This window comes from Mytilus trossulus, chromosome 2, assembly GCF_036588685.1.
Source record: "Mytilus trossulus isolate FHL-02 chromosome 2, PNRI_Mtr1.1.1.hap1, whole genome shotgun sequence".
In the NCBI taxonomy this organism is placed as follows: domain Eukaryota; kingdom Metazoa; phylum Mollusca; class Bivalvia; order Mytilida; family Mytilidae; genus Mytilus; species Mytilus trossulus.
The window spans coordinates 45,069,483-45,092,438 of record NC_086374.1 but is presented as its reverse complement, the minus strand read 5'-3'; the positions used below and the strand labels follow the sequence as shown (position 1 = coordinate 45,092,438).

The following is a 22,956-nucleotide window of genomic DNA, read 5'->3' as shown; positions in this document are numbered from 1 at the left end:
AGTTATCTAGAATAGCTTTATACACATAGTGGGACAGATGAACAAACAATCGACTGCTAGACAGACGATTAAAATAATATGCTCTACAGTTGCACTGGCAAAAAAATACTCCTGTTACTCAGAATATTCAAAACTGGAGACTCAAGAATCTTGTCTTGCTAAATTGGATGTTTGCCTAAAATTGATACCATGATACCAAATGTACAGGGTAAAATACAGGAATAGTTTTTTAGGCAATCATTCCAAATTATGTTTCAATGATATCTCATTTAACTTTGTTTTCTGAATGATACAAACTTCTAGAGATTCCTTTGTAGTCTTGGAATGCATTTAACAGCATAGGATTGTAAATAACCATAGAAGAGCCAGGCAGATAAATTCTTAAAAACATATATTACATCAACTTTATTGTTACTTTACATCAACATAATTACTGTTTTACATCAAATGATCAGCTTTACTGCTGGACGGAATGCTTTAACTTTAAATCAAATTTGACTAAAAATTGTACAAATAATAATAGACCAAAAAAGTTTCTGAAATTTTGTATTATGGTCTTTGTGATAAGAAAATGACTAAACACTTCTGTATAGACCAAAATAAATCTCTGCTAGATAGCATTAAGTTTTTTATCTTATAATAAGACAAAAATCCACATATCTTTGAAGAGCCCATAAGATGTTACAGTGAATTCCAGATTTTTTTTGGATTTAAATTTATAGACTCGAAAGGGTTTGAACAGAGAAATTTTAAATAAAAATCAATTAAATACATTCATAAAAATTTCAAAAGTATATAGCCAATGCAAGTCTCTAAGAATCCAAAATACAAATAATCTATAATAAAACAAATTAATTTGAACAAAAACAAACAATTCAAAAACATCATAAATTATTATAATTCATTTAATGTTCTTCTAAACAAAATACAACCATTGTTTTTTTCAAGTAACATCAAGGTCTGTTTTACATACATTAATAACTTCTTCCACATGAAAACAAAACAAACATAATATATTATCTGTCTTGATGTAATTTGCTATTTTGAGTATCAAATAATGCTTCTAATTACACTGCTCCTCTAAATGCATATAAATCTTGCATAAAACCCAAAATATACATAAAATTATATTGTACTTTATAAGTTTTACAAAATGATTCTTATCCAATTAAATCAAAGAAAACATGGTAGGTTTGCATTTCTCTAGAGTAAATTGAAAATCAGTTCTTTGGATTAGCAATTGATGTGCCATGATATTTTTCTCTATGACAACAAATCATATTGACTATACATTTTTGTACTACCATCTGAAAATACAACATAAGGTATTTGTTGATACACAAAACAAACAAATATTACGAAAATTACAAAATTGCAAATTTGTCAATGTAGAAATCTTTGATAACGAATGTTTCTATAAACAGAAGCTAAAACAAAATGTTAACCCTAAATGTATAGCAAAACTAAACAAGTTAAACTGTGAGCTGTGACTCAATAGTGATGCCCTCTATGCCAGTATTAGTTTACATAATGAGGAATGATTATGAAAATGTATCACATGAAGCTTGATTCTAAATTTTAGAAAGCAATGTTTTAAGTTCCTAAGGAAATGTGATGAGAATTTCATACAGACCATTATGGTACATTATGTGTTATGTTTTAAATGTTTTAGAACTGAGTTTTACCATAAAATGTATATAAAATCAAATAAAAAAGGTACTGGCTTAATGCAAATTATTAAGTTATTCAACAAAGGGTAAACAACACTGATTTTAAGTGATTAATAATTAAGTCAAGGCAAATGCATGCAGAATCAGAATTAAAGAATTCAGGAACTCATGGCCATAAACCAATCCTTTATTCTGATATTTAAAAAAAACTAAATCAATATTAAAATAATTTTACTTTCCTGAAATACCCATGAAATATCACTGACTCTCAATAGTCAAATTTGTATATTGTTTATCACTGTTGTACTAGATATATACAATGATTAAATTTGAAAAAGCTACTGAGAAGAGCACTTAACAATTCTAACCTAATTTTGGCATACATAAAGAAGGACAACGGTATAAACTTTATATGATAAACCTACAACTGCCATTGAACAAAAAGTAATTTTTCTGTTATTTTACTGCTCCGCTATTTGTTTTTCTATTTCTTCCTTTTGTTCCACTAATGTTTCAATTTCTCCTTTCCTCTTTTCAATGTCTTCTTTATGTTTCTTCAATTCTTCTTCTTTCTGTTTAAGTTCTTCTTCTTTTTTCTTCATTTCTTCAATTCTTACATATTGTTCTGAAAGATAGGAGTAAGTATGCATTTATACATCTAAATACAATTTAAGTGATTGAAACCACTGATGGAAGATAAGAAAAAGAATGCATTTTTTCAACTACTGATGCTAAATATAACCAGATCTAATCATGTTATAATAATTTCAATATAAAACATTTTAAAGTATAACAATTTTTACCTTTAAATGCAATTCAAAATATTGAAATCACTGACAGAAGGATAGTATGAGTTATATACACCTTGATTTTTTAGTCTGAGGTATGATGGTGAAAACATTAATCTTTATTGTTTAAACCTGTGTTTATACTGCCATTCTTGATAAAGACGAGCAATTTATTTGGTAGATAAAATAAACTAAATGTGTGTTAACAGGTCACAAAATTCAAATAATTTCCTTTAAATTGCAATTTGATATTTTATCAAATAATGTTCACCACTGTCTCAGGTTAGGCAGATGAGGTTAGGGGAGGGTTGGGATCCCACTAAAATGTTTAACCCTGCCACATTCTGAATGTATTTTCCTGTCCCAAGTCAGGAGCCTGTAAATAAGTGGTTGTCATTTGTTTATGTGTTACATATTTGTTTTTCTTTCATTTTTTTACATAAATTAGGCCCTTAGTTTTTTTGTTCTTGTGCGGTATGGGCTTTGGTCATTGGCAAAGGCCCTATGCTGACCTATAGCTGTTAGTTTCTGTGTCATTTGGTCTCTTATGGAGAGTTGTCTCATACACAATCACACCACATTTTTTTTGGATATAGAACAGAATTGAAACAAAAGTTCAAATCTTCAAAATATGCAATCCCTTTACTCTAACAGATGTTTTATGTGGAGTGGTTACTAGACCTGCTCTTTCTTTGGGAAAAAATAAAGCACACAAAAAGAACAATGTGTGATACAAACCTGCTAAACTCTTGCAGAACTTTTTATGTGTAGACCAGTGAAGTTTTTGACATGTTTGATTACAGTAATTAACCTACAAGATAAATAGGTAGACATGAAATTAACATATATTGATCAGCTTTAATTATAGAACAATTTTAAACAACTATATTTTCTTCTTTAAGTTTTCCAGTTTTTCATCTGAATAAAGAGGATTAATAACTTTACCAGGTACATTATTGAAATACATGTACTGTGGATTCATTATTATTCGTTGGATACCAATTTTCGTGGATTTCTTGGGTATAGATGAACCAGGAAATTAAATGTTCAAAGAATGACAAATTTTCCAAAGGCTTGTGTGAAGACTTCGGCATAACCAGAAAATTAAATGTCCAAGAAGATGCAAGTTTTCCATCATCCACGAAAATTAGCACTCTCAAAAATAAATGACTCCACAGTATAATCTAATGATAACCTTTGTCTTCATAAAATTATTTGCATAAAAAATGTATTAATTGCATGATACACTGATTTAAGACAAAAGTCTTTTCAGAACTGAAAGGAAACAACGAGATTGACAGTGGTAAACACAAAACATTTCCCCAAATCAGCTTTATTCAATGTTATTAAGCAGATCAGACTGAAATTTGTCAAGACAAATTGTTATAGACATATTGTCTTTGTGTTCATATAAGTATTAAACATAATTCTTAAGATATCTTTATCTTGAAAAATTAAGAATTATATTTTTTACAAAGAAAAATTTTTAATATAAGATTGCCTTTTGTATGAGTTTGCTTTGATTTAACATTATGTTTATACATTACAATGATTTATCAAATAAAAATGAAATTGCCTCAGTGACTTAGTTTCATACAAAATATTTATACATTACCATTTTACATGCAGAACATTTTTTCTCAGCTTTAATTTCACCACATGTTGAACAAGTTTTATCATCATTGAAGAATCTTTGTCCATTAATTACTTGTGACAGGACATTTAATGCTGTTGGGTCATCTCCCTATAAAAAAAATATGTAAAAACAACTTATACAGAATGTGGCACATATCATTACTGTCTTTATTAGGCTACTTGATACTGATATATATTTGAACATCCCCTTGGAAGTTTCTTTGAAAGCAGTTTTATACTTAATATTAAACCAACTGTAAGCAAGTAATGGCATATGCATTAATGTCCTTTCTTTTTGAACCACAATAACTAACACATCAAACGTGTATGTTCTATTTAGATAGGTCAGTGTTTGAGCTTCAATTTGTCAGGAAACATAATAAGAAGCAATTAAGCAATATTTTTCTCCTAGATTGATCAGTATCTTACTAAATGCAGGCCAAAATGACTCATTCTTTGATGCATCAAATTTTACAATGCAGCTTCATGTTCATACAACAAATGGTTTACTTACAATTTTAACAGGTGCTAGACTACGAACACACTGATGAAACAATGGGCAATCAGAATAAAGAAATTGCTTTATAGATTCTCTAATCAAATTCTCTTGCATTACAGAAAATCCATCAGACTGTCTTCCTTTAATCAACCTAAAAAAATAACCAGAAGTGTAAGTTCATATTCAAACAGAGTTCATCAATTGCAATATCTCAAAAAAGACATACACTGCTTATGTTCAGTTATCTTCATTTCTAGTACATGATAAAGGCCATATTAATTCCAACAGTATTTAGAACTGTATTAAACTCTTTAGGGATGTTCCAGAAAAAAACAATGTCATCCCAGGGAAGGCGTTTTTTTATGTAGGTTGTTGTATTTGATATACCTAAATGCAAAAGGAGTGGTGCTCTAAATTTATTTTCATTTCTGTAGGGAGTGGTGTCCTGGAAGGGGGGGCATATTTTTTTTCTGGGACAGCCCTTAATCTCTAAGAGCTGCATAGCTAAAAATATGCTGATAATTTCTATTGTCTATGATGTTGTCTTAATAATTTCTATATGTGTCATTTTGGTCTCTTGTGGACAGTTGTATCATTGGCAATCATATCACATCTTCTTTTTTATATAAGTACAATGATTTACTTTTGCATCCACCAAGTTTACAATTATCATTTATTTACAAAATGTGTTATCAAAATTCCATAGACATGTTACAGGGTGTTTTCACTTTTTCCTTTAATATTCTAAGCTTTAACAGGACACACAAAAATTTATATACAAACAATTAAATCTAGATCAACAATCAGGGAATAAAATAAGTGTTCTTGAACCTGCCTTATCACAATACCATATTCATACATTAAATGGTTCGCAAGATTGGGTTCATATTTTATATTGTACCAACTTACTGTTTAATCCATTCATCAAGACTTCCCTTTTCTTTGTATATTTTTCCAGCTTCTGATACGACAAATGAAAAGTAGTGTGTTTTCATTGCCATCACATGATTTGTGTCTCTTGATTTCATACACTTTTCACATAATGACTCCAATGTACGAACAACCTTCTTACAATTCTCTAAAAGTCCTGAGTTCTCTTGAAGGTAAAATGCGAGCTGAAATTGGAATATTTTCAGAAATGAAAAAATTGTTATTCTGTTTTAGGAGAAGTTTTATTGGGAAAACATGGTTCCATCATTTGTTGTATGGAAAATAAAAGGGACCTACCGGTAGTTTCTCCCAAATGCAAAAGATTACAATCCCAGTTATCAATCCTTATTGGGTCAAGACAGTCATAGAGCTACCTCAATACAATATTCCTAAATGTGGACATATCTATTGAAAGCAAACTTTTTGACAGTTGCTGTTTGACTTTTTTTAAAACTGATTTTTTATTCTATTTCATTTGAATACATTGTGTTGTAAGTATATTGTTAGAAATTTTATTTTTTTAAATCATAACTGATAAATAAAATTGATATTCTGACTTCATTGTTTCTGTAGTTTGGAACCTTTATTGGTTTGAGTTGTTTGTATATCAATTGGATCATTCTGACTAAAAGGCAAAAAACACTTCTGGAAATATCTTTTTCTATGAACTGTTTTAATAGTAGCACAAGCATGACAAACAGAACATAAATAAGAGTGATTATCAACTCTGTTCGGATTATTAATAAGACAGTGGAAGGCAAAATCAGACATTTTCATTTACATGTACATGTATTAATATAGATTTACCAAAACCATATATTTTAAAAACTAAAGCCAAGAATTAATAAAAAAAATCCCTCATTCTAAGAATCCAAAAATAGCCTACTTTGACTGGATGTAGATTTGCAAAATTGACCATTTTTGCAAGAGGAGCCACAAGTTCTTGTGGTAGTCTTGGTTCTGTGTCAACTCCTGAAAAAAATATATGAAAGTGATCATACAGATATGTGTATTTACCTAAAAGAAAAGTTTCATAACAGCAATTTCAATTAAAGAGTTATAATTATTTTCGTCCATTTTTTTTACATAAATAAGGCCATTAGTTTTCTCGTTTGAATTGTTTTACATCATCTTATCGGGGCCTTTTATAGCTGACTATGCGGTATGGGCTTTGCTCATTGTTGAAGGCCGTACAGTGACCTATAGTTGTTAATGTTTGTGTCATTTTGGTCTTTTGTGGATCGTTGTCTCATTGGCAATCATACCACATCTTCTTTTTTATATACTTGTTAGTGAATGTCTTAAGAAACTTACCTATAAACCAATAAACAAAAATATATACCTTTAAATTAAATACAGAATAGAAATTAAAATATAAAATAGCTAATCCATCAAAATAAAGAACAGCCCACTGACCTTGGACACACTAACCTAAAAATAAATATGGATCTTTTACTTATTACACAATCAAATGCTTCTGAAATGATCTTCCACTTATTTCACAATCAAATGCTTCTAAAAATAGACTTTTTTCATGGGTTTAATTATTAATTATGAAAAGATGATGTTGTATGATTGTCAATGAGACAACTCTCTACAAGAGACACAGCAATTAACAGCTTTAGGTCACTGTACAGCCTTCAATAATGAACAAAGCCCATACCTCATTGTCAGCTATAAAAGGACCTGAAATAATAAATTAATTATTCAGCCTACCTTGTATCTTGATGTATGGTGTCAAATCATCTTTAGAGAAGTAGTTGTTGATGACAGATACGCATTCATGCTGACCTAAAATATATCAGTCATTCATTGTTGTTGCTTTTTTACTTTATTACATATATGATTGATAAATTGATTAAATTGTTTTGTTACTTAACATCCAGTGGAAAACATTTCATGACAAATACTACAGATACATCACGAATGTGACTTACCAAATTAACCTATTTACCAGATTTGTAATAACATAAGCAACACGGCGGGTGCCACATGTGGAGCAGGATCTGCTTACCCTTCTGAAGCACCTGAGATCATCCTCCAGTTTTGGTGGGGTTTGTGTTGCTTAGTCTGTAGTTTTCTATGTTGTGTTTTCTGTACTATTATTTGTCTGTTTGTCTTTTTATTTTTAGCCATGGTGTTGTCAGTTTATTTTCAATCTATAAGTTTGACAGAACCCAGGTATCTTTTGTCCCTCTTTTATATCAATACATATCAAATCAATATATATCAATTATTTTAAATATTTTCTTTCAAAAAATACAATTTTGTCTGTTCTAATTTGATCATAAACCATGTTCAATATTTTCTTTAAAGAGCACTTGTTAAAAATTATTTGACACACATACATACCTACAAAAGCTGCCATCTGAGTGGCTGTCCTACCAACTGAATTTGTATAATCTGTCCTAGCACCAGCCTCTAATAACAACCTTGTTGTCTCAGCATTCCCTAAACAACAAAAAAAGGCAATGGATAATAGTGTACAAAGAAAACACAAGACTAAATTTACTAGCTAAGCTATTAACATGATATAAAAACAATATACAGACAAAATTTTAGGGTATTAGTGAACTCGTATCATCAAATGTTATATGAGCAATTTTGATGTTATTATTAAAAACAAGAATGTGTCCATAGTACACGGATGCCCCACTTGCACTATCATTTTCTAAGTTTAATTGACTGTGAAATAGGAGGAGAAAAACTCTTATTTGGCATTAAAATTAGAAACATCATATCATAGCGAACATGTGTACTAAGTTTTAAGTTGATTGGACTTCAAATTCATCAAAAACTACCTTGACCAAAAACTTTAACATGAAGCAGGACAGACGGACAGACAAATGAAGGAACACAACAGACAGACGAACACATAGACCAGAAAACATAATGCCCCTCTACTAATGTAGGTATGGCATAAATAAACATCTCTGAGCAGATCTCATCTGGAAAGATCATCTCAATAAGTGAGAAAGAAATGTGAGAGATATTTCTTTCCTTCTTCCAATGATTACATATTTGAGAAGAGTGGTTTCTGAATAATGTCAGCACTCATGAATGTTAAATGTTGTTTCATAATAACTGATTTATCCATAATGGCCATCATACAGACTGTTTGTAACTCAATAAAACATGTATGTAATTATTTACTGATGCAATTATATTTGTTTATGTAAATTCTATAAGCTGATTTGCTTTTGAATAAAAAAAACTATTATTATTATCATAAGATGCCAAACTGGCTGTAATAAGAATCGTTTAAGTTCTAATTAAAACCCCATACCTGATAATGCAGCAAACATAAGGGCTGTATAACCATTGTCATGATATCGGGAGTTTACATCTGCACCATTGGCCAACAACAGCTGACATATGTCAGTCTTTCCTCTAAAAGCTGCATGCTGGAGAGGTGTGGTACCAGTCTATGAAAAATAAATATGAGGAAATTATGATTAACTTATTACATAACGATAAGCCTATTACATTTTCACTTATATAAAAAAGAATGTGTCCCCAGTACCCAAATGCCCCATTCTCACTATCATTTTTTAAGTTCAGTGGAACGTGAAAATGGGGTAAATCTCTAATTTGGCATTAAAATAGAAAGATCATGTCATAGGCAACATGTGTACTAAGTTTTTAGTTGATTGGACTTCAACTTCATCAAAAACTACCTCGTCCAAAAACTATGACCTGAAGCGGGACAGCTGTACAGATGAACAAACGAACGGACAAACTAACAGACAGACGACGGATGCACAGACCAGAAAACATAATGCCCATCAATGGGGCATAAAAAAGTATGGTTGTCAATGAGAGTGAGACAACTATCCACAAGTCTTAATCCACTGTGTAAACTGCTTTTGTAAGAAATCTTTTTTTCTAAGGAAACACATGTATCTGTTAGTTTAAACATGTTTATTTATAGTGGATTGGGAAACACATGATTGCAACTTATATCATATATATGTATCTGTATAACTTAAGTGAAAAATTTCAGTGGCAGATTCTGTCAACGGAGTTCCCTCTTTTGATTGGAAAATGTTATTTTATTGTGTAAAATCATCTGTAATATGTTTTCATGGTTTTACAGGAATATTTCGATAAGGCTGGTTTAAAATTCAGATACGTCCCTAATTTTATCATGTTTATCAACTTAGGTTCTAATTTCTGTAAAGATAACTTCACTGACACAGATTGACATAATGAACAATACCATTACACATTTATAGACTGACAATTGCTAAAACTAAAACCTTAGCTTGCAAGACTAAATTGGTTTCCATCATAGATACATGTAGATGTCTTATTTAAAAAATGTTAACTTATTCAAGAATATTTACTGTGTACAGAATGAAATGAAAAACATAAATTTACTTAAGCCATGTGAGATATTTTACTTACATCATCTGTAAAGTCTATCTTAATTGTAGGTTCTTTCAATAATGTCTGGACTTCCTCAAGTTTTCCTGAAATACATAAAAATAAAAGCTCATCATTCAAATTTGGAATTGGAGTTGGACATACCTAACTAGCTGCATTCAAAATTCTTTACTGAATAGTTTTTATCCATCATTCACACTTCTTTCATACAAAACAGTACACTTTTACAGTATATGGTGACATATATTTGTAGGATTCTAAAGTGCGATGGTCACGCTAAATTGCAATGGTCTACGCTAATGTACGATGGTGTATCACGCTAAAGTGCGATGGTTGTTTGTTTGCTAAAGTACGATGTTTTTTTGTTTTCTAAAGTACGATGGAATATCACGCTACAGTACGATGGACCAAAAGGGTAATGTTGAAGGGTTTAACGTTAAAGTACAAGGATGTTGATAAATAGTCTTTTTGCAAAAGCTAGTATGTTGTATATGATTTTTTTTTAATTTGGGCCAATATTAAAATATTTGAATAATTGGCGTAGCTTGCTGTTCACACAGTCTATCAATAATGTGAACACCTCACTTACAGTCGTCATTGTAAATTACAAATACAAAATTCGTTCAATGTGTAACATTTATTTGATTAAAATAATTCGTAATTCAATTGAGAGAGAAATGCAATGTTCTTCCAGCTTTCTCTTTTTTCGCAGTGAGTAGAAATACAGGTTGTATTTTCCTACAATAACTATTATGTACAAACTATTTTTTTAGACAATTTATGATTTACGCATGAAAACATGTACCTTTGTTTTACCGACTTCAATTTAAAATAAAATCTACAATATTTTAAAGAGGGCCACAAAGTAAACTGCTACAAAATAACATGACTTCAATGTATCTGTTAGCTTCTGATAAAAACAGGATAAAGAAGGCGTATGCTTTTGTATCTGTATATAGTAAAATGGATGACTACAGGACACAAGTCCTTCTTTCAGTACCCGAAAAAAAACCAACACATTGCCCTCAGCTGACAAAGCACAGTTATGTTTAAATTAAGTAAGTCATGGACATTTAGTTTAAAGTTGTTAATCATATATATATATATTCTACATTTATCTTTCGGCTTGTTCATTTTTTTTTATTGTATATATATAAAAGACTGTTCACATCATAATCCATAGCATAAAATTGAGAAAGGAAATGGTCACGTTTATTACATCTATACTTTCGCGGACCATAGCACTTTAGCGTGTGAAGGCATCGCACTTTAGCGAAGATTATTGCACTTTAGCGTGACCATCCTACTTTAGCATCCCCATTGCACTTTATTGTTATTTTTTGTTCAATATGTATTGCAATGTGACCATGAATAGTGCACATGATGATGTATAAACGATGTTAGTGCATGTTAAATACAACAATGTGAAATATTTTTCTTTTACCAAAAATTAAGGTATGATTTTCATTCTATCATCAAAATTCCAACTTGATGTTTGTAAATCTTTTATCTTTATAAGCGGCCAGATGCAGCCAGAGATGCTTTTCTTAACATTGACAATACTACCCATCAATGTCACTAATTTCATTAAATAAGTATGATTTTTGTTATCTATATACTATATATATATATTTCTATATGAAACTGTATCAAATAATCTAATAAACACAATTTTCTTAACAAAAGTACAGTTTTATCCAAGCTGTCTAAGTCTGTCTCAGTATGGAAGATTCTATTCCATACATTCTATTAATAGTGGCTTGTATAAGACTATATGGACCATAATTTGCTATTGGGCTCCGTTTCCTATAACTATAGAAAAGTGATAAAATGAAAATTACTGTAAGAAAAGTTGCAACTACATCTAAAGATGCCATTATTTTTATCAACATACAAGTGTATGCTACTCTTCCCTAGAAAAAAAATTAAAATATACGAATTTCAAAGATTCTACAACCGTATTTTTGTGTCGTTTCTCGCGTTATTTCTTGCTTCCGAAGAGCATAACGCTGACTGATTTATAGATAATCGTCACCGGCAAATTCGTAACCTTTGCTTTCAAATAACAAAGAACATCGACCAATATGAATAGTGAGAAGAAAATGCCGAGAACTATAAGTATTTATGTAGCAGATGTAAGAACAGTGGCGTGATTTTTGTGTCCGATTTCGTAACGCAATTTTTAGATGATGTAATCTGCTTTGTTGTAATAGAATTCTTAAAAACAATATGCAAATATGAACTCTCGCGAGATGTTCAAACAGGTAAATCCGAGATGATTTACATTCTTGTTTTGATCTTCGTAATAATTAAGTAAGAAAATTACGTTATCGTTATGCGTTACATTTCACACGAAACAGAAGTCCAGTTATTTATTAAAATTGTTTTTGTCCTTAAGTTCTAATCATTTCCGGTCATACGTGAAACATGTGACTAACATGTGATAACGCCATTACGGCCGGATGTACGAAATACTAGGTCTAAACATTGTTTTTGTTTCCAACGGGATGTTAGCAAAATTAATCTGTAGACTTGTTTCGTCTTGTTTAAAAGAGGAAAATACAATTGTCAAAGAGATTGCGCCGGTGGTCTGTTATTTTTCCTATGTGCAAAATGTTACATACGATCCTGTGTGAAAATAAATGCCCAATGACTTGACAAAATCGATTTCATATTTGACAGACGTTAGAACACACTTCGTTTCCCGATAATGACGTGAAGAGTCCTTGGAAAAATCAATCGAAATTACGTCTCTTATCATTGTACCAATGCTCGTTGGATTGATTTAACTTCAGCAGTAAATATTACTGGATATTTTAGGTGAATAAATATAATTTAATAAATAATACATGTTAATATACCGTTACACTTGGAATGTACAAAGTTGGAATCTTTGTCACAGTTTTTAATTAATATTTTTTATTCATGTTCTGCAAACACTTATCAGAAACGCAATAAACTTGTCAAAGGAGAAGTAAACTTTTACCATGCATGACTTGAAAGGAAGTACTTTATTGATTTTAGCCCACTAAAGTAGGTTAAAGTGTGGAAACCATGTAGATGGTGTACAGGTCACAAGTATCACATTGTGCCTATTTTAAAGATTTTAATTCCAAGTTAAAAGTTTTTTTCTTTACTGTATTTAAAGAATGTTACATTAATTGCCAATGATTTGGAATAAATTGTATATAACTGGAATATCAAAACCAAATATAAATACATTTTTTTGGCTTAAACATCAAGATACAACGATTATGGTATCCTGTATCAATGAAGAAAATATGGAAAATTCTGAATAAATTGTACTAATTGTTTTCAAAACAAGCACATATTTAGGAGTTTTATAAGGTGTGGTCACGTTTCTCCAACATTTGGTAATTAGACTAAAATAACATTAGGGATTATGGGGTCCTCTTAAGGACTGGATCTAGATATCTACCTGTAATTCACCTGTTCGTAATCAAAATATTGTTAAAAAGGTAATTATTTTTTTAAAGATATATATGTTTTTCATAGTCTCCCAAAATTGTAAAAGTCGATATAATCTAAGGCAATGATGTATTTTTTTCTTTTATATCAAAAAAGATGTGCATGGTATGATAGACAATAAGACAACTATCTACAAGAGACCAACTGACATTGAAGTTAACAATTATACATAAAAAATGAAGATGTGGTATGATTGCCAATGAGAAAACTAGTCACAAGTGACCAAATGACACAGATATTAAAACAAATAAAGGTCACTGTACGGCCTTCAACACTGAGCAAAGTCATACCGCATAGTCAGCTATAAAAGGACACGAGAAGCTTAAGACAAATGTTTAACAACTCAAACGAGAAAACTAACGGCCTAATTTATGTACAATATAATGAACGAAAAACGAATATATTACACAGAAACGACAACCACTGAATTACAGGCTCCAACACTCCCCCTTATCTTGAGACATTGGTGCAACAGAACAATAAAAGAACTGTACAAAAACATAAATAAGCAACAAATAATTTAAGACTAAATTCTCAATCACTACACATCCAGTATCCGTTCCCGTATGTCCGAAAGCAATGTTTTTGCTTTTTTTTTTATAATTTTGTTTATTTTTCATAGTAATGTATTATAGATTACAATTTATTTATCTTGAGTCATGAAGCTTATATAAAAGTACAAAACGCAGCTTATTATCACCGATACAGTTTATTTAAAATTCTCAGTCAACTTGCACTAATTGTACACATCGAAAATACTAGTAGTGCACAATATTCACCAAGCCAGTTCCCACAGTTAAACACTATATAGATCACGACGCGAAGTGATGTACCCAATTTGTATTAGCTCCGTTTTCGTGGAAAAGAGGACAGATATACGACTGACTCTTTCATCTGCTAATATAAAAAAAGAAGATGTGGTATGATTGCCAATGAGATAACTATCGACAAAAGACCAAAATGACACAAACATTAACAACTATAGGTCACTGTACGGCCTTCGACAATGAGCAAAGCCCATACCGCATAGTCAGCTATAAAAGGTCCCAATAAGACAATGTAAAACAATTCAAACGAGAAAACTAATGTCCTTATTTATGTAAAAAAAAATGAACGAAAAACAAATATGTAACACATAAACAAACGACAACCACTGAATTACAGGCTCCTGACTTGGGACAAGCACATACATAAGCATACCATGAAAACTGGCTTCGGCTCTTGTGGTATACAGACAGAACGACTAAGTAGATATATGGTTCTTCGCACTAGAAGACAATAGCTTTCGGTGACTTTTTACATAAATAAAACTTGGCTGTTTTGCATTGGTTTAGATTTTAACTTTTTCATGTAACACAAATACAAAAATATATCAAGTAATAGAATATATTACAAAAATGAGGTACAGTCAGTGAACATTTCGATTTTTCATGTTACTTTTAATAAAAAAAATCTTTTAAAAAAAAAATTTCGAGATTATTTCTTGAAATTTTATTATGAAATTTTCAGTTTGATTAAGATTTGCATTGTCTTTACAAGATTTTTTTTTGTTCAACAAACTTTTTAATTTTGTAAATCAAATACGGATGAAAATAATTATGTAACAGTTTCGGGTTATACTCGACCAAAAATATATGGTTTGTTAATGTTTTGATATATTTTTTTTAACAATATCCCTTTTTAAAATGTTTTAGTTAAGACCTGATATAGGTGAATTACAGGTAATTATCACGATGCCAGTCCTTGTGAGGACCCCCTAATCCCTTATGTTGTTTTAGTCTAATTATCAAATGTTGGAGAAACGTGACTAAACCGTTTTATAATACTGTTACATTTAAGATGGATTTTAAGAAAAAGTATACTGTTCAGATTATTTTAAGCAGATTTTGCAATAAAATAAAACTAAAAAAATGCTTTCGGTTTCTTATGGTTTCCTGTCAGGTTTAAAAAAAACTTTAATATAACATTGAAATAGATTTTAAATATTAACATGAAGCAAGTAACACTAGTAATGGTGTTTATTTATGCCTTTTGAATTATATTGTGCAAAATAAAGAAAATAAAGATTGGTTTCCTGTTTGGTTTCATGTCACGTAAACGGTGAATCAAAATGTATTAATTTTTTCTCGAAAAACTCAATTGTTCCATTCATACTATTCTAACACCAACACAACCCACAAAATAAAAGTTAAAATTTTAGAACTTATAAAAAAGGATACAAAAAGAAACCAAAGGCCGAATACCAAATTATGGTCCATATGTGACTGTGAACAGAAGTATATTAATTGAGTATTAGAATGTATCAACATGATCAAAGGGTTTCAGTCATATAACTTTTGAGTAAAATTATTGTAGTATGACTCAGAAATCAACAAATTAAAATACTGGATTTGCCATTTAGTGTTCTGAGTACTTGGATGAGTATTGACTAAGTTTTTTTAATTCTGTATAATTGCAATTACTTTGTATCTTTGTAATTTTGTATTTTAATATTTTTGATTTTTTTCAGCTCTTCTTTTTACTAAAAAACATTTTAAGTATAATGTTTGTTAATGGACGGTAATTGTAAAAATTATCAAGTGTCATGATATAAAAATATAGGTAAACTGAAGGGCAAAAAACATGTAAATACAAGAAAAGGAAACAGGAAACAACAGTTGACATCAGGAAAATCAAACTAGAGGCTCCAAAGAGCCTGTGTCGCTCACCTTGGTCTATGTGAATATTAAACAAAGGAAGCAGATGGATTCATGACAAAATTGTGTTTTGGTGATGGTGATGTGTTTGCTGCTTACATTTATCTCTATCTATAATGAACTTGGCCCAGTAGTTTCAGTGGAAAATGTTAATAAAAATTTACAAATTTTATGAAAATTGTTAAAAATTGACTATAAAGGACAATAACTCCTTAGGGGGTCAATTGACCATTTCGGTCATGTTGACTTATTTGTAAATCTTACTTTGCTGAACATAATTGCTGTTTACAGTTTATCTCTATCTATAATAAAATTTAAGATAATAACCAAAAACAGCAAAATTTCCTTAAAATTACCGATTCAGGGGCAGCAACCCAACAATGGGTTGTCAGATTCATCTGAAAATTGTAGGGCAGATAGATCTTGATCTGATTAATAATTTTACCCCATGTTGGATTTGCTCTAAATGCTTTGGTTTTTGAGTTATAAGCCAAAAACTGCATTTTACCCCTATGTTCTATTTTTAGCTGTGGCGGCCATCTTGATTTGATAGTCGGGTCACCAGACACATTTTTAAAACTAGATACCCCAAAGATGATTATTGCCAAGTTTGGATTAATTTGGCCCAGTAGTTTCAGAGGAGAAGATTTTTGTAAAAGATAACTAAGATTTATGAAAAATGGTTAAAAATTGACTATAAAGGGCAATAACTCCTAAACGGGTCAACTGACCATTTCGGTCATGTTGACTTATTTGTAAATCCTACTTTGCTTAACATTATTGCTGTTTACAGTTTATCTCTATCTATAATAATATTCAAGATAATAACCAAAAACTGCAAAATTTCCACAAAATTACCAATTCAGGGGCAGCAACCCAACAACGGGTTGATCGATTCATCTGAAAATTTCAGGGCAGATAGATCTTGACCTGATAAACATTTTTACCCCATGTTAGATTTCCTCTAAATGCTTTGGTTTTTGAGTTATAAGCCAAAAACTGCATTTTACCCCTATGTTCTATTTTTAGCCGTGGCGGCCATCTTGGTTGGTTGACCTGGTCACGCCACACATTTTTAAAACTAGATACCCCAATGATGATTGTGGCCAAGTTTGGTTCAATTTGGCCCAGTAGTTTTAGAGGAGAAGATTTTTGTAAAAGTTAACAAAGACGACGGACGACGGACGACGCCGTACGCAAAGTGATCGGAAAAGCTCACTTGGCCCTTCGGGCCAGGTGAGCTAAAAATTGACTATAAAGGACAATAACTCCTTAGTGGGTCAATCGACCATTTCGGTCATGTTGACTTATTTATAGATCCTACTTTGCTGAACATTATTGCTGTTTACAGTTTATCTTTATCTATAATAATATTCAAGATAATAACCAAAAACAGCAAAATTTCCTTAAAATTTCCGATTCACGGGCAGCAACCCAACAACAGGTTGTCAGATTCATCTGACAATTACAGGGCAGATAGATATTGATCTTATAAGCAATTTCACCCCAAGTCAGATTGCTCTAAATGCTTTGGTTTTTGAGTTATAATCCAAAAACTGCATTTTACCCCTATGTTCTATTTTTAGCCTTTGTGGCCATCTTGGTTGGTTGACCTGGTCACGCCACACATTTTTTAAACTAGATACCCCAATGATGAGTGTGGCCAAGTTTGGATTAATTTGGCCCAGTAGTTTCAGAGGAGAAGATTTTTGTAAAGATAACTAAGATTTACAAAAAAATGGTTAAAAATTGACTATAAAGGGCAATAACTCCTAAACGGGTCAACTGACCATTTCGGTCATGTTGACTTACTTGTAGATCTTACTTTGTTGAACATTATTGCTGTTTACAGTTTATCTCTATCTATAATAATATTCAAGATAAAAACCAAAAACAGCAAAATTTCCTTAAAATTACCAATTCAGGAGCAGCAACCCAACAACCGATTGACCGATTCATCTGAAAATTTTAGGGCAGATAGATCTTGACCTGATAAACATTTTTATCCCATGTCAGATTTCCTCAAAATGTTTTGGTTTTTGAGTTATAAGCCAAAAACTGCATTTTACCCCTATGTTCTATTTTTAGCCGTGGCGGCCATCTTGGTTGGTTGACCAGGTCACGCCACACATTTTTTAAACTAGATACCCCAAAGATGATTGTGGCCAAGTTTGGATTAATTTGGCTCAGTAGTTTCAGAGGAGAAGATTTTTGTAAAAGATAACTTTAATTTACGAAAAATGGTTAAAAATTTACTATAAAGGGCAATTACTCCTAAACGGGTCAACTGACCATTTTGGTCATGTTTACTTATTTGTAGATCTTACTTTGCTGAACATTATTGCTGTTTACAGTTTATCTCTATCTATAATACTTTTCAAGATAATAACCAAAAACAGCAAAATTTCATCAAAATTACCAATTCAGGGGCAGCAACCCAACAACCTATTGACTGATTCATCTGAAAATATCAGGGCAGATAGATCTTGACCTGATAAAATAGTTACCCCATGTCAGATTTGCTCTAAATGCTTTGGTTTTTGAGTTATAAGCCAAAAACTGCATTTTACCCCTATGTTCTATTTTTAGCTGTGGCGGCCATCTTGGTTGGTTGACCGTGTCATGCCACACATTTTTTAAACTAGATACCCCAATGATGAGTGTGGCCAAGTTTGGTTTGATTTGGCCCAGTAGTTTCAGAGGAGAAGATTTTTGTAAAAGTTAACAACGACGGACGCCGGACGCAAAGTGATGGGAAAATCTCACTTGGCCCTTCGGGCCAGGTGAGCTAAAAATGTATGTCAATGGGAAAAAAATCAATACTGACAAGAAAACTAGCATAAGGTATACTGTTCACCTGTTCACAGGTTTCTAGTGTAAATGTCAGCCATTTTAACAGTCAGGGGAATTAATTAGTAACTTATCACTTTTGTTGGCAAACTGTTATACAATGTTATATTACAACAATGTATATTTAAAGTATGTGAGAAATTTTCAGTCACACTCAAACTGACAAAGCAAACATTAAATGCTTGACAGATTATCATTATGGGTTTATCATCATGTAAATGTATATCTAATATGCTTTAGCCAACTGATGAGTTAAATAATTAAAGAGCATGATTGCTCTGAGGGATACGACTGCCATTGTTTTCATTGATACATGTATAGCTGCCTGGATAGTATTATTTTCAAAACTAATTCCATTCTGAGACTACTATAAATATAACACAGTTTAAGATAGTAGTCTCAGTTCAACTGCACATGTAAAATGTAATTTACGTAATCTGAATAGTTACTCAACTTTAAAAATAGCCAATCCCGGATACAAGTGTATGAACAATGTACTTATTATGTTTTATATTTTTGTACTATCTATTCCAATGTTGAATAAACAAACCAATTATAGACTAATAATATCGTTTATATATATACTGTTCAAATTTGTCACAAATTCCTCCATATAGTGAAGATAGTTTATTCTTATTATATTATGGGGCCCGGGCCGGATTAGGCCAAATATTCTGTCTCTAGTGTGGGTACATTTGTCATTTCATATTTTCTTGTCATCATTTGGCTATTTTATATTTAATTTTTTTTCTGTGTCCACTCCATATCTTTTCATCATTTGGCCAGGGACGTATATCAATCCTTGTTGCGATAAAAAATATATAGAGAATCATTGTGGAGAAACCACACTGTACACTTTAAAACTTTAAAAGTTGTTGATGGATTTTAATGAAATAAAGATTTTCTTAAACTTAAATGATTCCTACATTGATAGAGTTAATTTGGTTAATAATGTTCATGATGTTTATGTCCTTCATGTAATTTGAATTATTTAAGAAAGGAGGGTAATTATTTTTGGGGCATTATTCTACATTTTGGGTGAAAAACACAATAAAACGTAGTTCAACTGTTCAGCTAAAAACTTAAAAAGTTCTTGATTGATTTTGATGAAAATTATTTATTTTGTCTGAAGTCTTAATGTTTTTTACATGTACAGAAGAATTTCCATGGTTATAAATAAGGTATAAGATTAAATATAAGCAATTTAAAAATGTATAGAAGATATGTTCAAATCCAAAGATTCTCTAAATATAATCCAAAAATTATGAGATTCGAATCCTTCTATATACATGATATAAGTCCTTGATTTGGCTATTTTATATTTTATTTTATTTTTGTGTGTCCACTCCATGTGGACACACAGAAAAAATAAATAAAATAGCCAAATGATGAAAAGAAAATATGAAATGACAAATGTACCCACACTAGAGACAGATTATTCGGTCTAGGGCCGGATCGACTTGGCACCTATGTTTATAGGTCTTTTTTGGCAGCAACAAATGTCCTGCCTCTTAAGAACCATTCGATTTGTTGCAGTGTAGAATAAATAATAGTTCATGTAAGCATTATATTTTAAAAACATATTTCACATTTAAATATATTTAATTTACCTCCGACAATGGCATCAATAAACTTTTTCTCAGCTTCACTCGGCATTTTCTTTTCATCAGCTGCCATGATTTATAACCTCTAAACCTTTTCTTCTTTAAAAATATACTAGAGATAATGTATAGCCTTACTTTAACATGTTGAATGCATTGCATGAAATATGTTTTCACTTGAATTATCTTTCTAAATTTTATATTTGAATTCCTTTAGTGAAGATTTTGTTTCCTAGATAATTATGCAGTTCATTTTATAATAGGGGTGTTTTTAGAAATTTTAAAACATAAAACATTAAGAAAAAACGAATAGCAGGGTCTGAATCTTACAGTTCGCATTGCAAATAAAAGCATTTATTAATTCTTAAAAATATTTAATAGAATCACAAATTAAACTCAAATAACTAAAACAACACACATTACCTTCAGTTTAATGAAATCGTCCATAATGGCGATGTAAAACAGGCCGCAAGGTGAAGCCACATAATTTTAAAATGACATTGCAAACAAATTAGTTGTTGATATTCAAGAAAACATTGTCAAACAAACGAGTTAATGAAATGATTAAGGGTTACAAATATATGAAAACAATTGCATGTCATGGTCTGTGTTAAATTTACTATCTTTACGGTGTTGAATATTGTTGTTGTTGAGAACTTGAGACGCGACGTCCACACATCCGAAACGTCCATACCACCAACAGGCCTTAAGACTGAGGATCCGATCGATCAAACGTTACATATTCGGTCAAAAGTTCCTTAGAGCTTGTGTTGCTTATTTGCCTACTTATGCCGAATCAAAATAAAGTTTTCTTGTACATTCTTATCAAACGATTTTGTGTAATTTGAGAGCATGATTCTGATTCTACAGACTGGAACGAGGGACCCCATCGCTATGTCACAACACGAGGGCTGAACAGCTGAAAGCAGTACATGTACCCCAACTCAGCAACTGCTTCATATTTTTACCAAGATATAAATACATGATATAAAAAAGAAGATGGAGTAAGATTCCAAACCAAACTAGAAGAGAGCATTGGAAATAATGTACCGAAAAAGACAGCTAGGAAAAAGGATAGTAGTCCCTGGATCACATCTGACATCAAGCGTCTCATACGAAAAAGAGACAGATGGTTCAAAAGAATGAAGAAATCTGGTAATAAAGGAGATAGAGACAAATTTAAAGAACTTAAGCGTCAAACACAGAGAGAAATTAGGAAAGCTTACTGGAAATACATCGACAGTATAGTTTCACCACCAGACCTAATTAAACCTCAAGAAAGACCAAACTGCATGAAAAGGTTCTGGACCTTTATTAAACACAAAAGGTCAGATGGGAGTAAAATACCACCTTTAAAATTAAATGGAACTTTACATTCAGAGCCAACAGATAAAGCAGACATACTTAATGGCCAATTCCAGAAAGCCTTTTCAGACAAAACCACCATAACTGAAAAAGAATTTAAAGAACAGTGTAACATGCCTGGAAAGTTTGAACAAATCTTAGACATCAATATAACAGAAAATGGTGTGTACAAACTTCTCAATAACCTAAACCCAAATAAGGCAGCCGGGCCAGACAATATAACACCAAGAGTCTTAAAGGAACTTGCAGAACACATAGCACCAATCCTGACAATAATATTCCGCTGCTCATATCAGACAAGCGAAGTACCTAGTATTTGGAAATCTGCGAATGTCTGCCCAGTGTACAAGAAAGGGAAGAAATATGATCCGATAAATTATAGGCCAGTCTCTCTCACTTGCATTGCATGTAAACTAATGGAGCACATAGTAACTAGCCACATCATGTCTCATGCAGATACACACAACATCATGTATCCACTTCAACATGGGTTCCAAAGGGGATTATCATGCGAATCACAATTGATTGAATTTATCGATGATGTAACTAGAAACTTAGATCTGGGGAAACAAACAGATTGTCTCATAATGGACTTCTCCAAGGCATTTGATAAGGTTAGTCATAGCCTTCTAATTCACAAACTGAAGCATTATGGGATAACCGGTAAAACAAATCAGTGGATAGACAACTTCCTCAGTGATAGAATACAGTCAGTAGTTGTAGTGGGTGAAACATCTACCTCCATACCTGTAGAGTCCGGTGTACCACAAGGATCCGTCCTGGGACCTAGCCTATTTTTGTTTTATATAAACGACATGCCCCAGGGGATTCAATCAACCGTACGACTGTTTGCTGATGACACTATTGCTTATCTCACCATCTCATCTAATGCAGATGCCGCAAACTTACAAAAGGACCTTGATCAACTGGCTGTATGGGAAACAACATGGCTTATGAAGTTCCATCCAGACAAATGTAATGTACTCACCATCTCCAAGAAGCGAACTCCAACAAAGTATACTTACACACTTCATGGCCATAACCTCG

The 22,956-nt window shown here is 31.6% G+C and overlaps 2 protein-coding genes across 9 annotated transcripts in view; one reads left to right on the top strand and one right to left on the bottom strand.

The window, feature by feature from the left end:
- Positions 1-390: 390 nt before the first annotated feature.
- On the bottom strand, positions 391-20,800 carry LOC134707348 (ankyrin repeat and MYND domain-containing protein 2-like). Of its 2 annotated transcripts, XM_063567049.1 has the most exons (12): positions 20,554-20,800; positions 9,930-9,994; positions 8,809-8,947; positions 7,875-7,973; positions 7,239-7,313; positions 6,409-6,494; positions 5,502-5,707; positions 4,608-4,743; positions 4,074-4,202; positions 3,197-3,269; positions 2,096-2,295; positions 391-1,307 (listed from the first exon to the last, which is right to left on the bottom strand). In XM_063567049.1, the coding sequence occupies exons 1-11, from the start codon at positions 20,618-20,620 to the stop codon at positions 2,132-2,134; spliced, it is 1,239 nt and encodes a 412-aa protein (XP_063423119.1). In that variant the 5' UTR covers positions 20,621-20,800; the 3' UTR covers positions 391-1,307; positions 2,096-2,131. The 2 variants fall into 2 exon arrangements, with proteins under 2 accessions (XP_063423119.1, XP_063423118.1); XM_063567048.1 differs by having other exon boundaries at positions 391-2,295.
- Positions 20,411-22,956, top strand: part of LOC134707346 (serine/arginine repetitive matrix protein 1-like) — a 29,892-nt gene continuing 27,346 nt past the window's right edge. For 2 of the 7 annotated variants that reach the window (XM_063567041.1, XM_063567040.1), the window contains exon 1: positions 21,125-21,147. In XM_063567041.1, the coding sequence (XP_063423111.1) occupies positions 21,140-21,147 (8 nt within the window). In that variant the 5' untranslated portion in view covers positions 21,125-21,139. Of the gene's footprint in view, positions 20,502-20,961; positions 21,018-21,074; positions 21,096-21,124; positions 21,148-22,956 lie in introns of those variants that run through there. The other 5 variants (XM_063567045.1, XM_063567046.1, XM_063567042.1 and 2 more) reach the window with 5 other exon arrangements.

Coding starts and splice junctions, on each gene's coding strand:
- LOC134707348 (XM_063567048.1), bottom strand. CDS start 20,620: ATGGCAGCTGATGAAAAGAAAATGCCGAGTGAAGCTGAGAAAAAGTTT. Junction 5,708..6,408: donor CAAATCTACATCCAGTCAAA/GTAGGCTATTTT, acceptor TTCCAATTTCAG/CTCGCATTTTACCTTCAAGA. Junction 3,270..4,073: donor AATGTTCTGCATGTAAAATG/GTAATGTATAAA, acceptor TTTATCTTGTAG/GTTAATTACTGTAATCAAAC.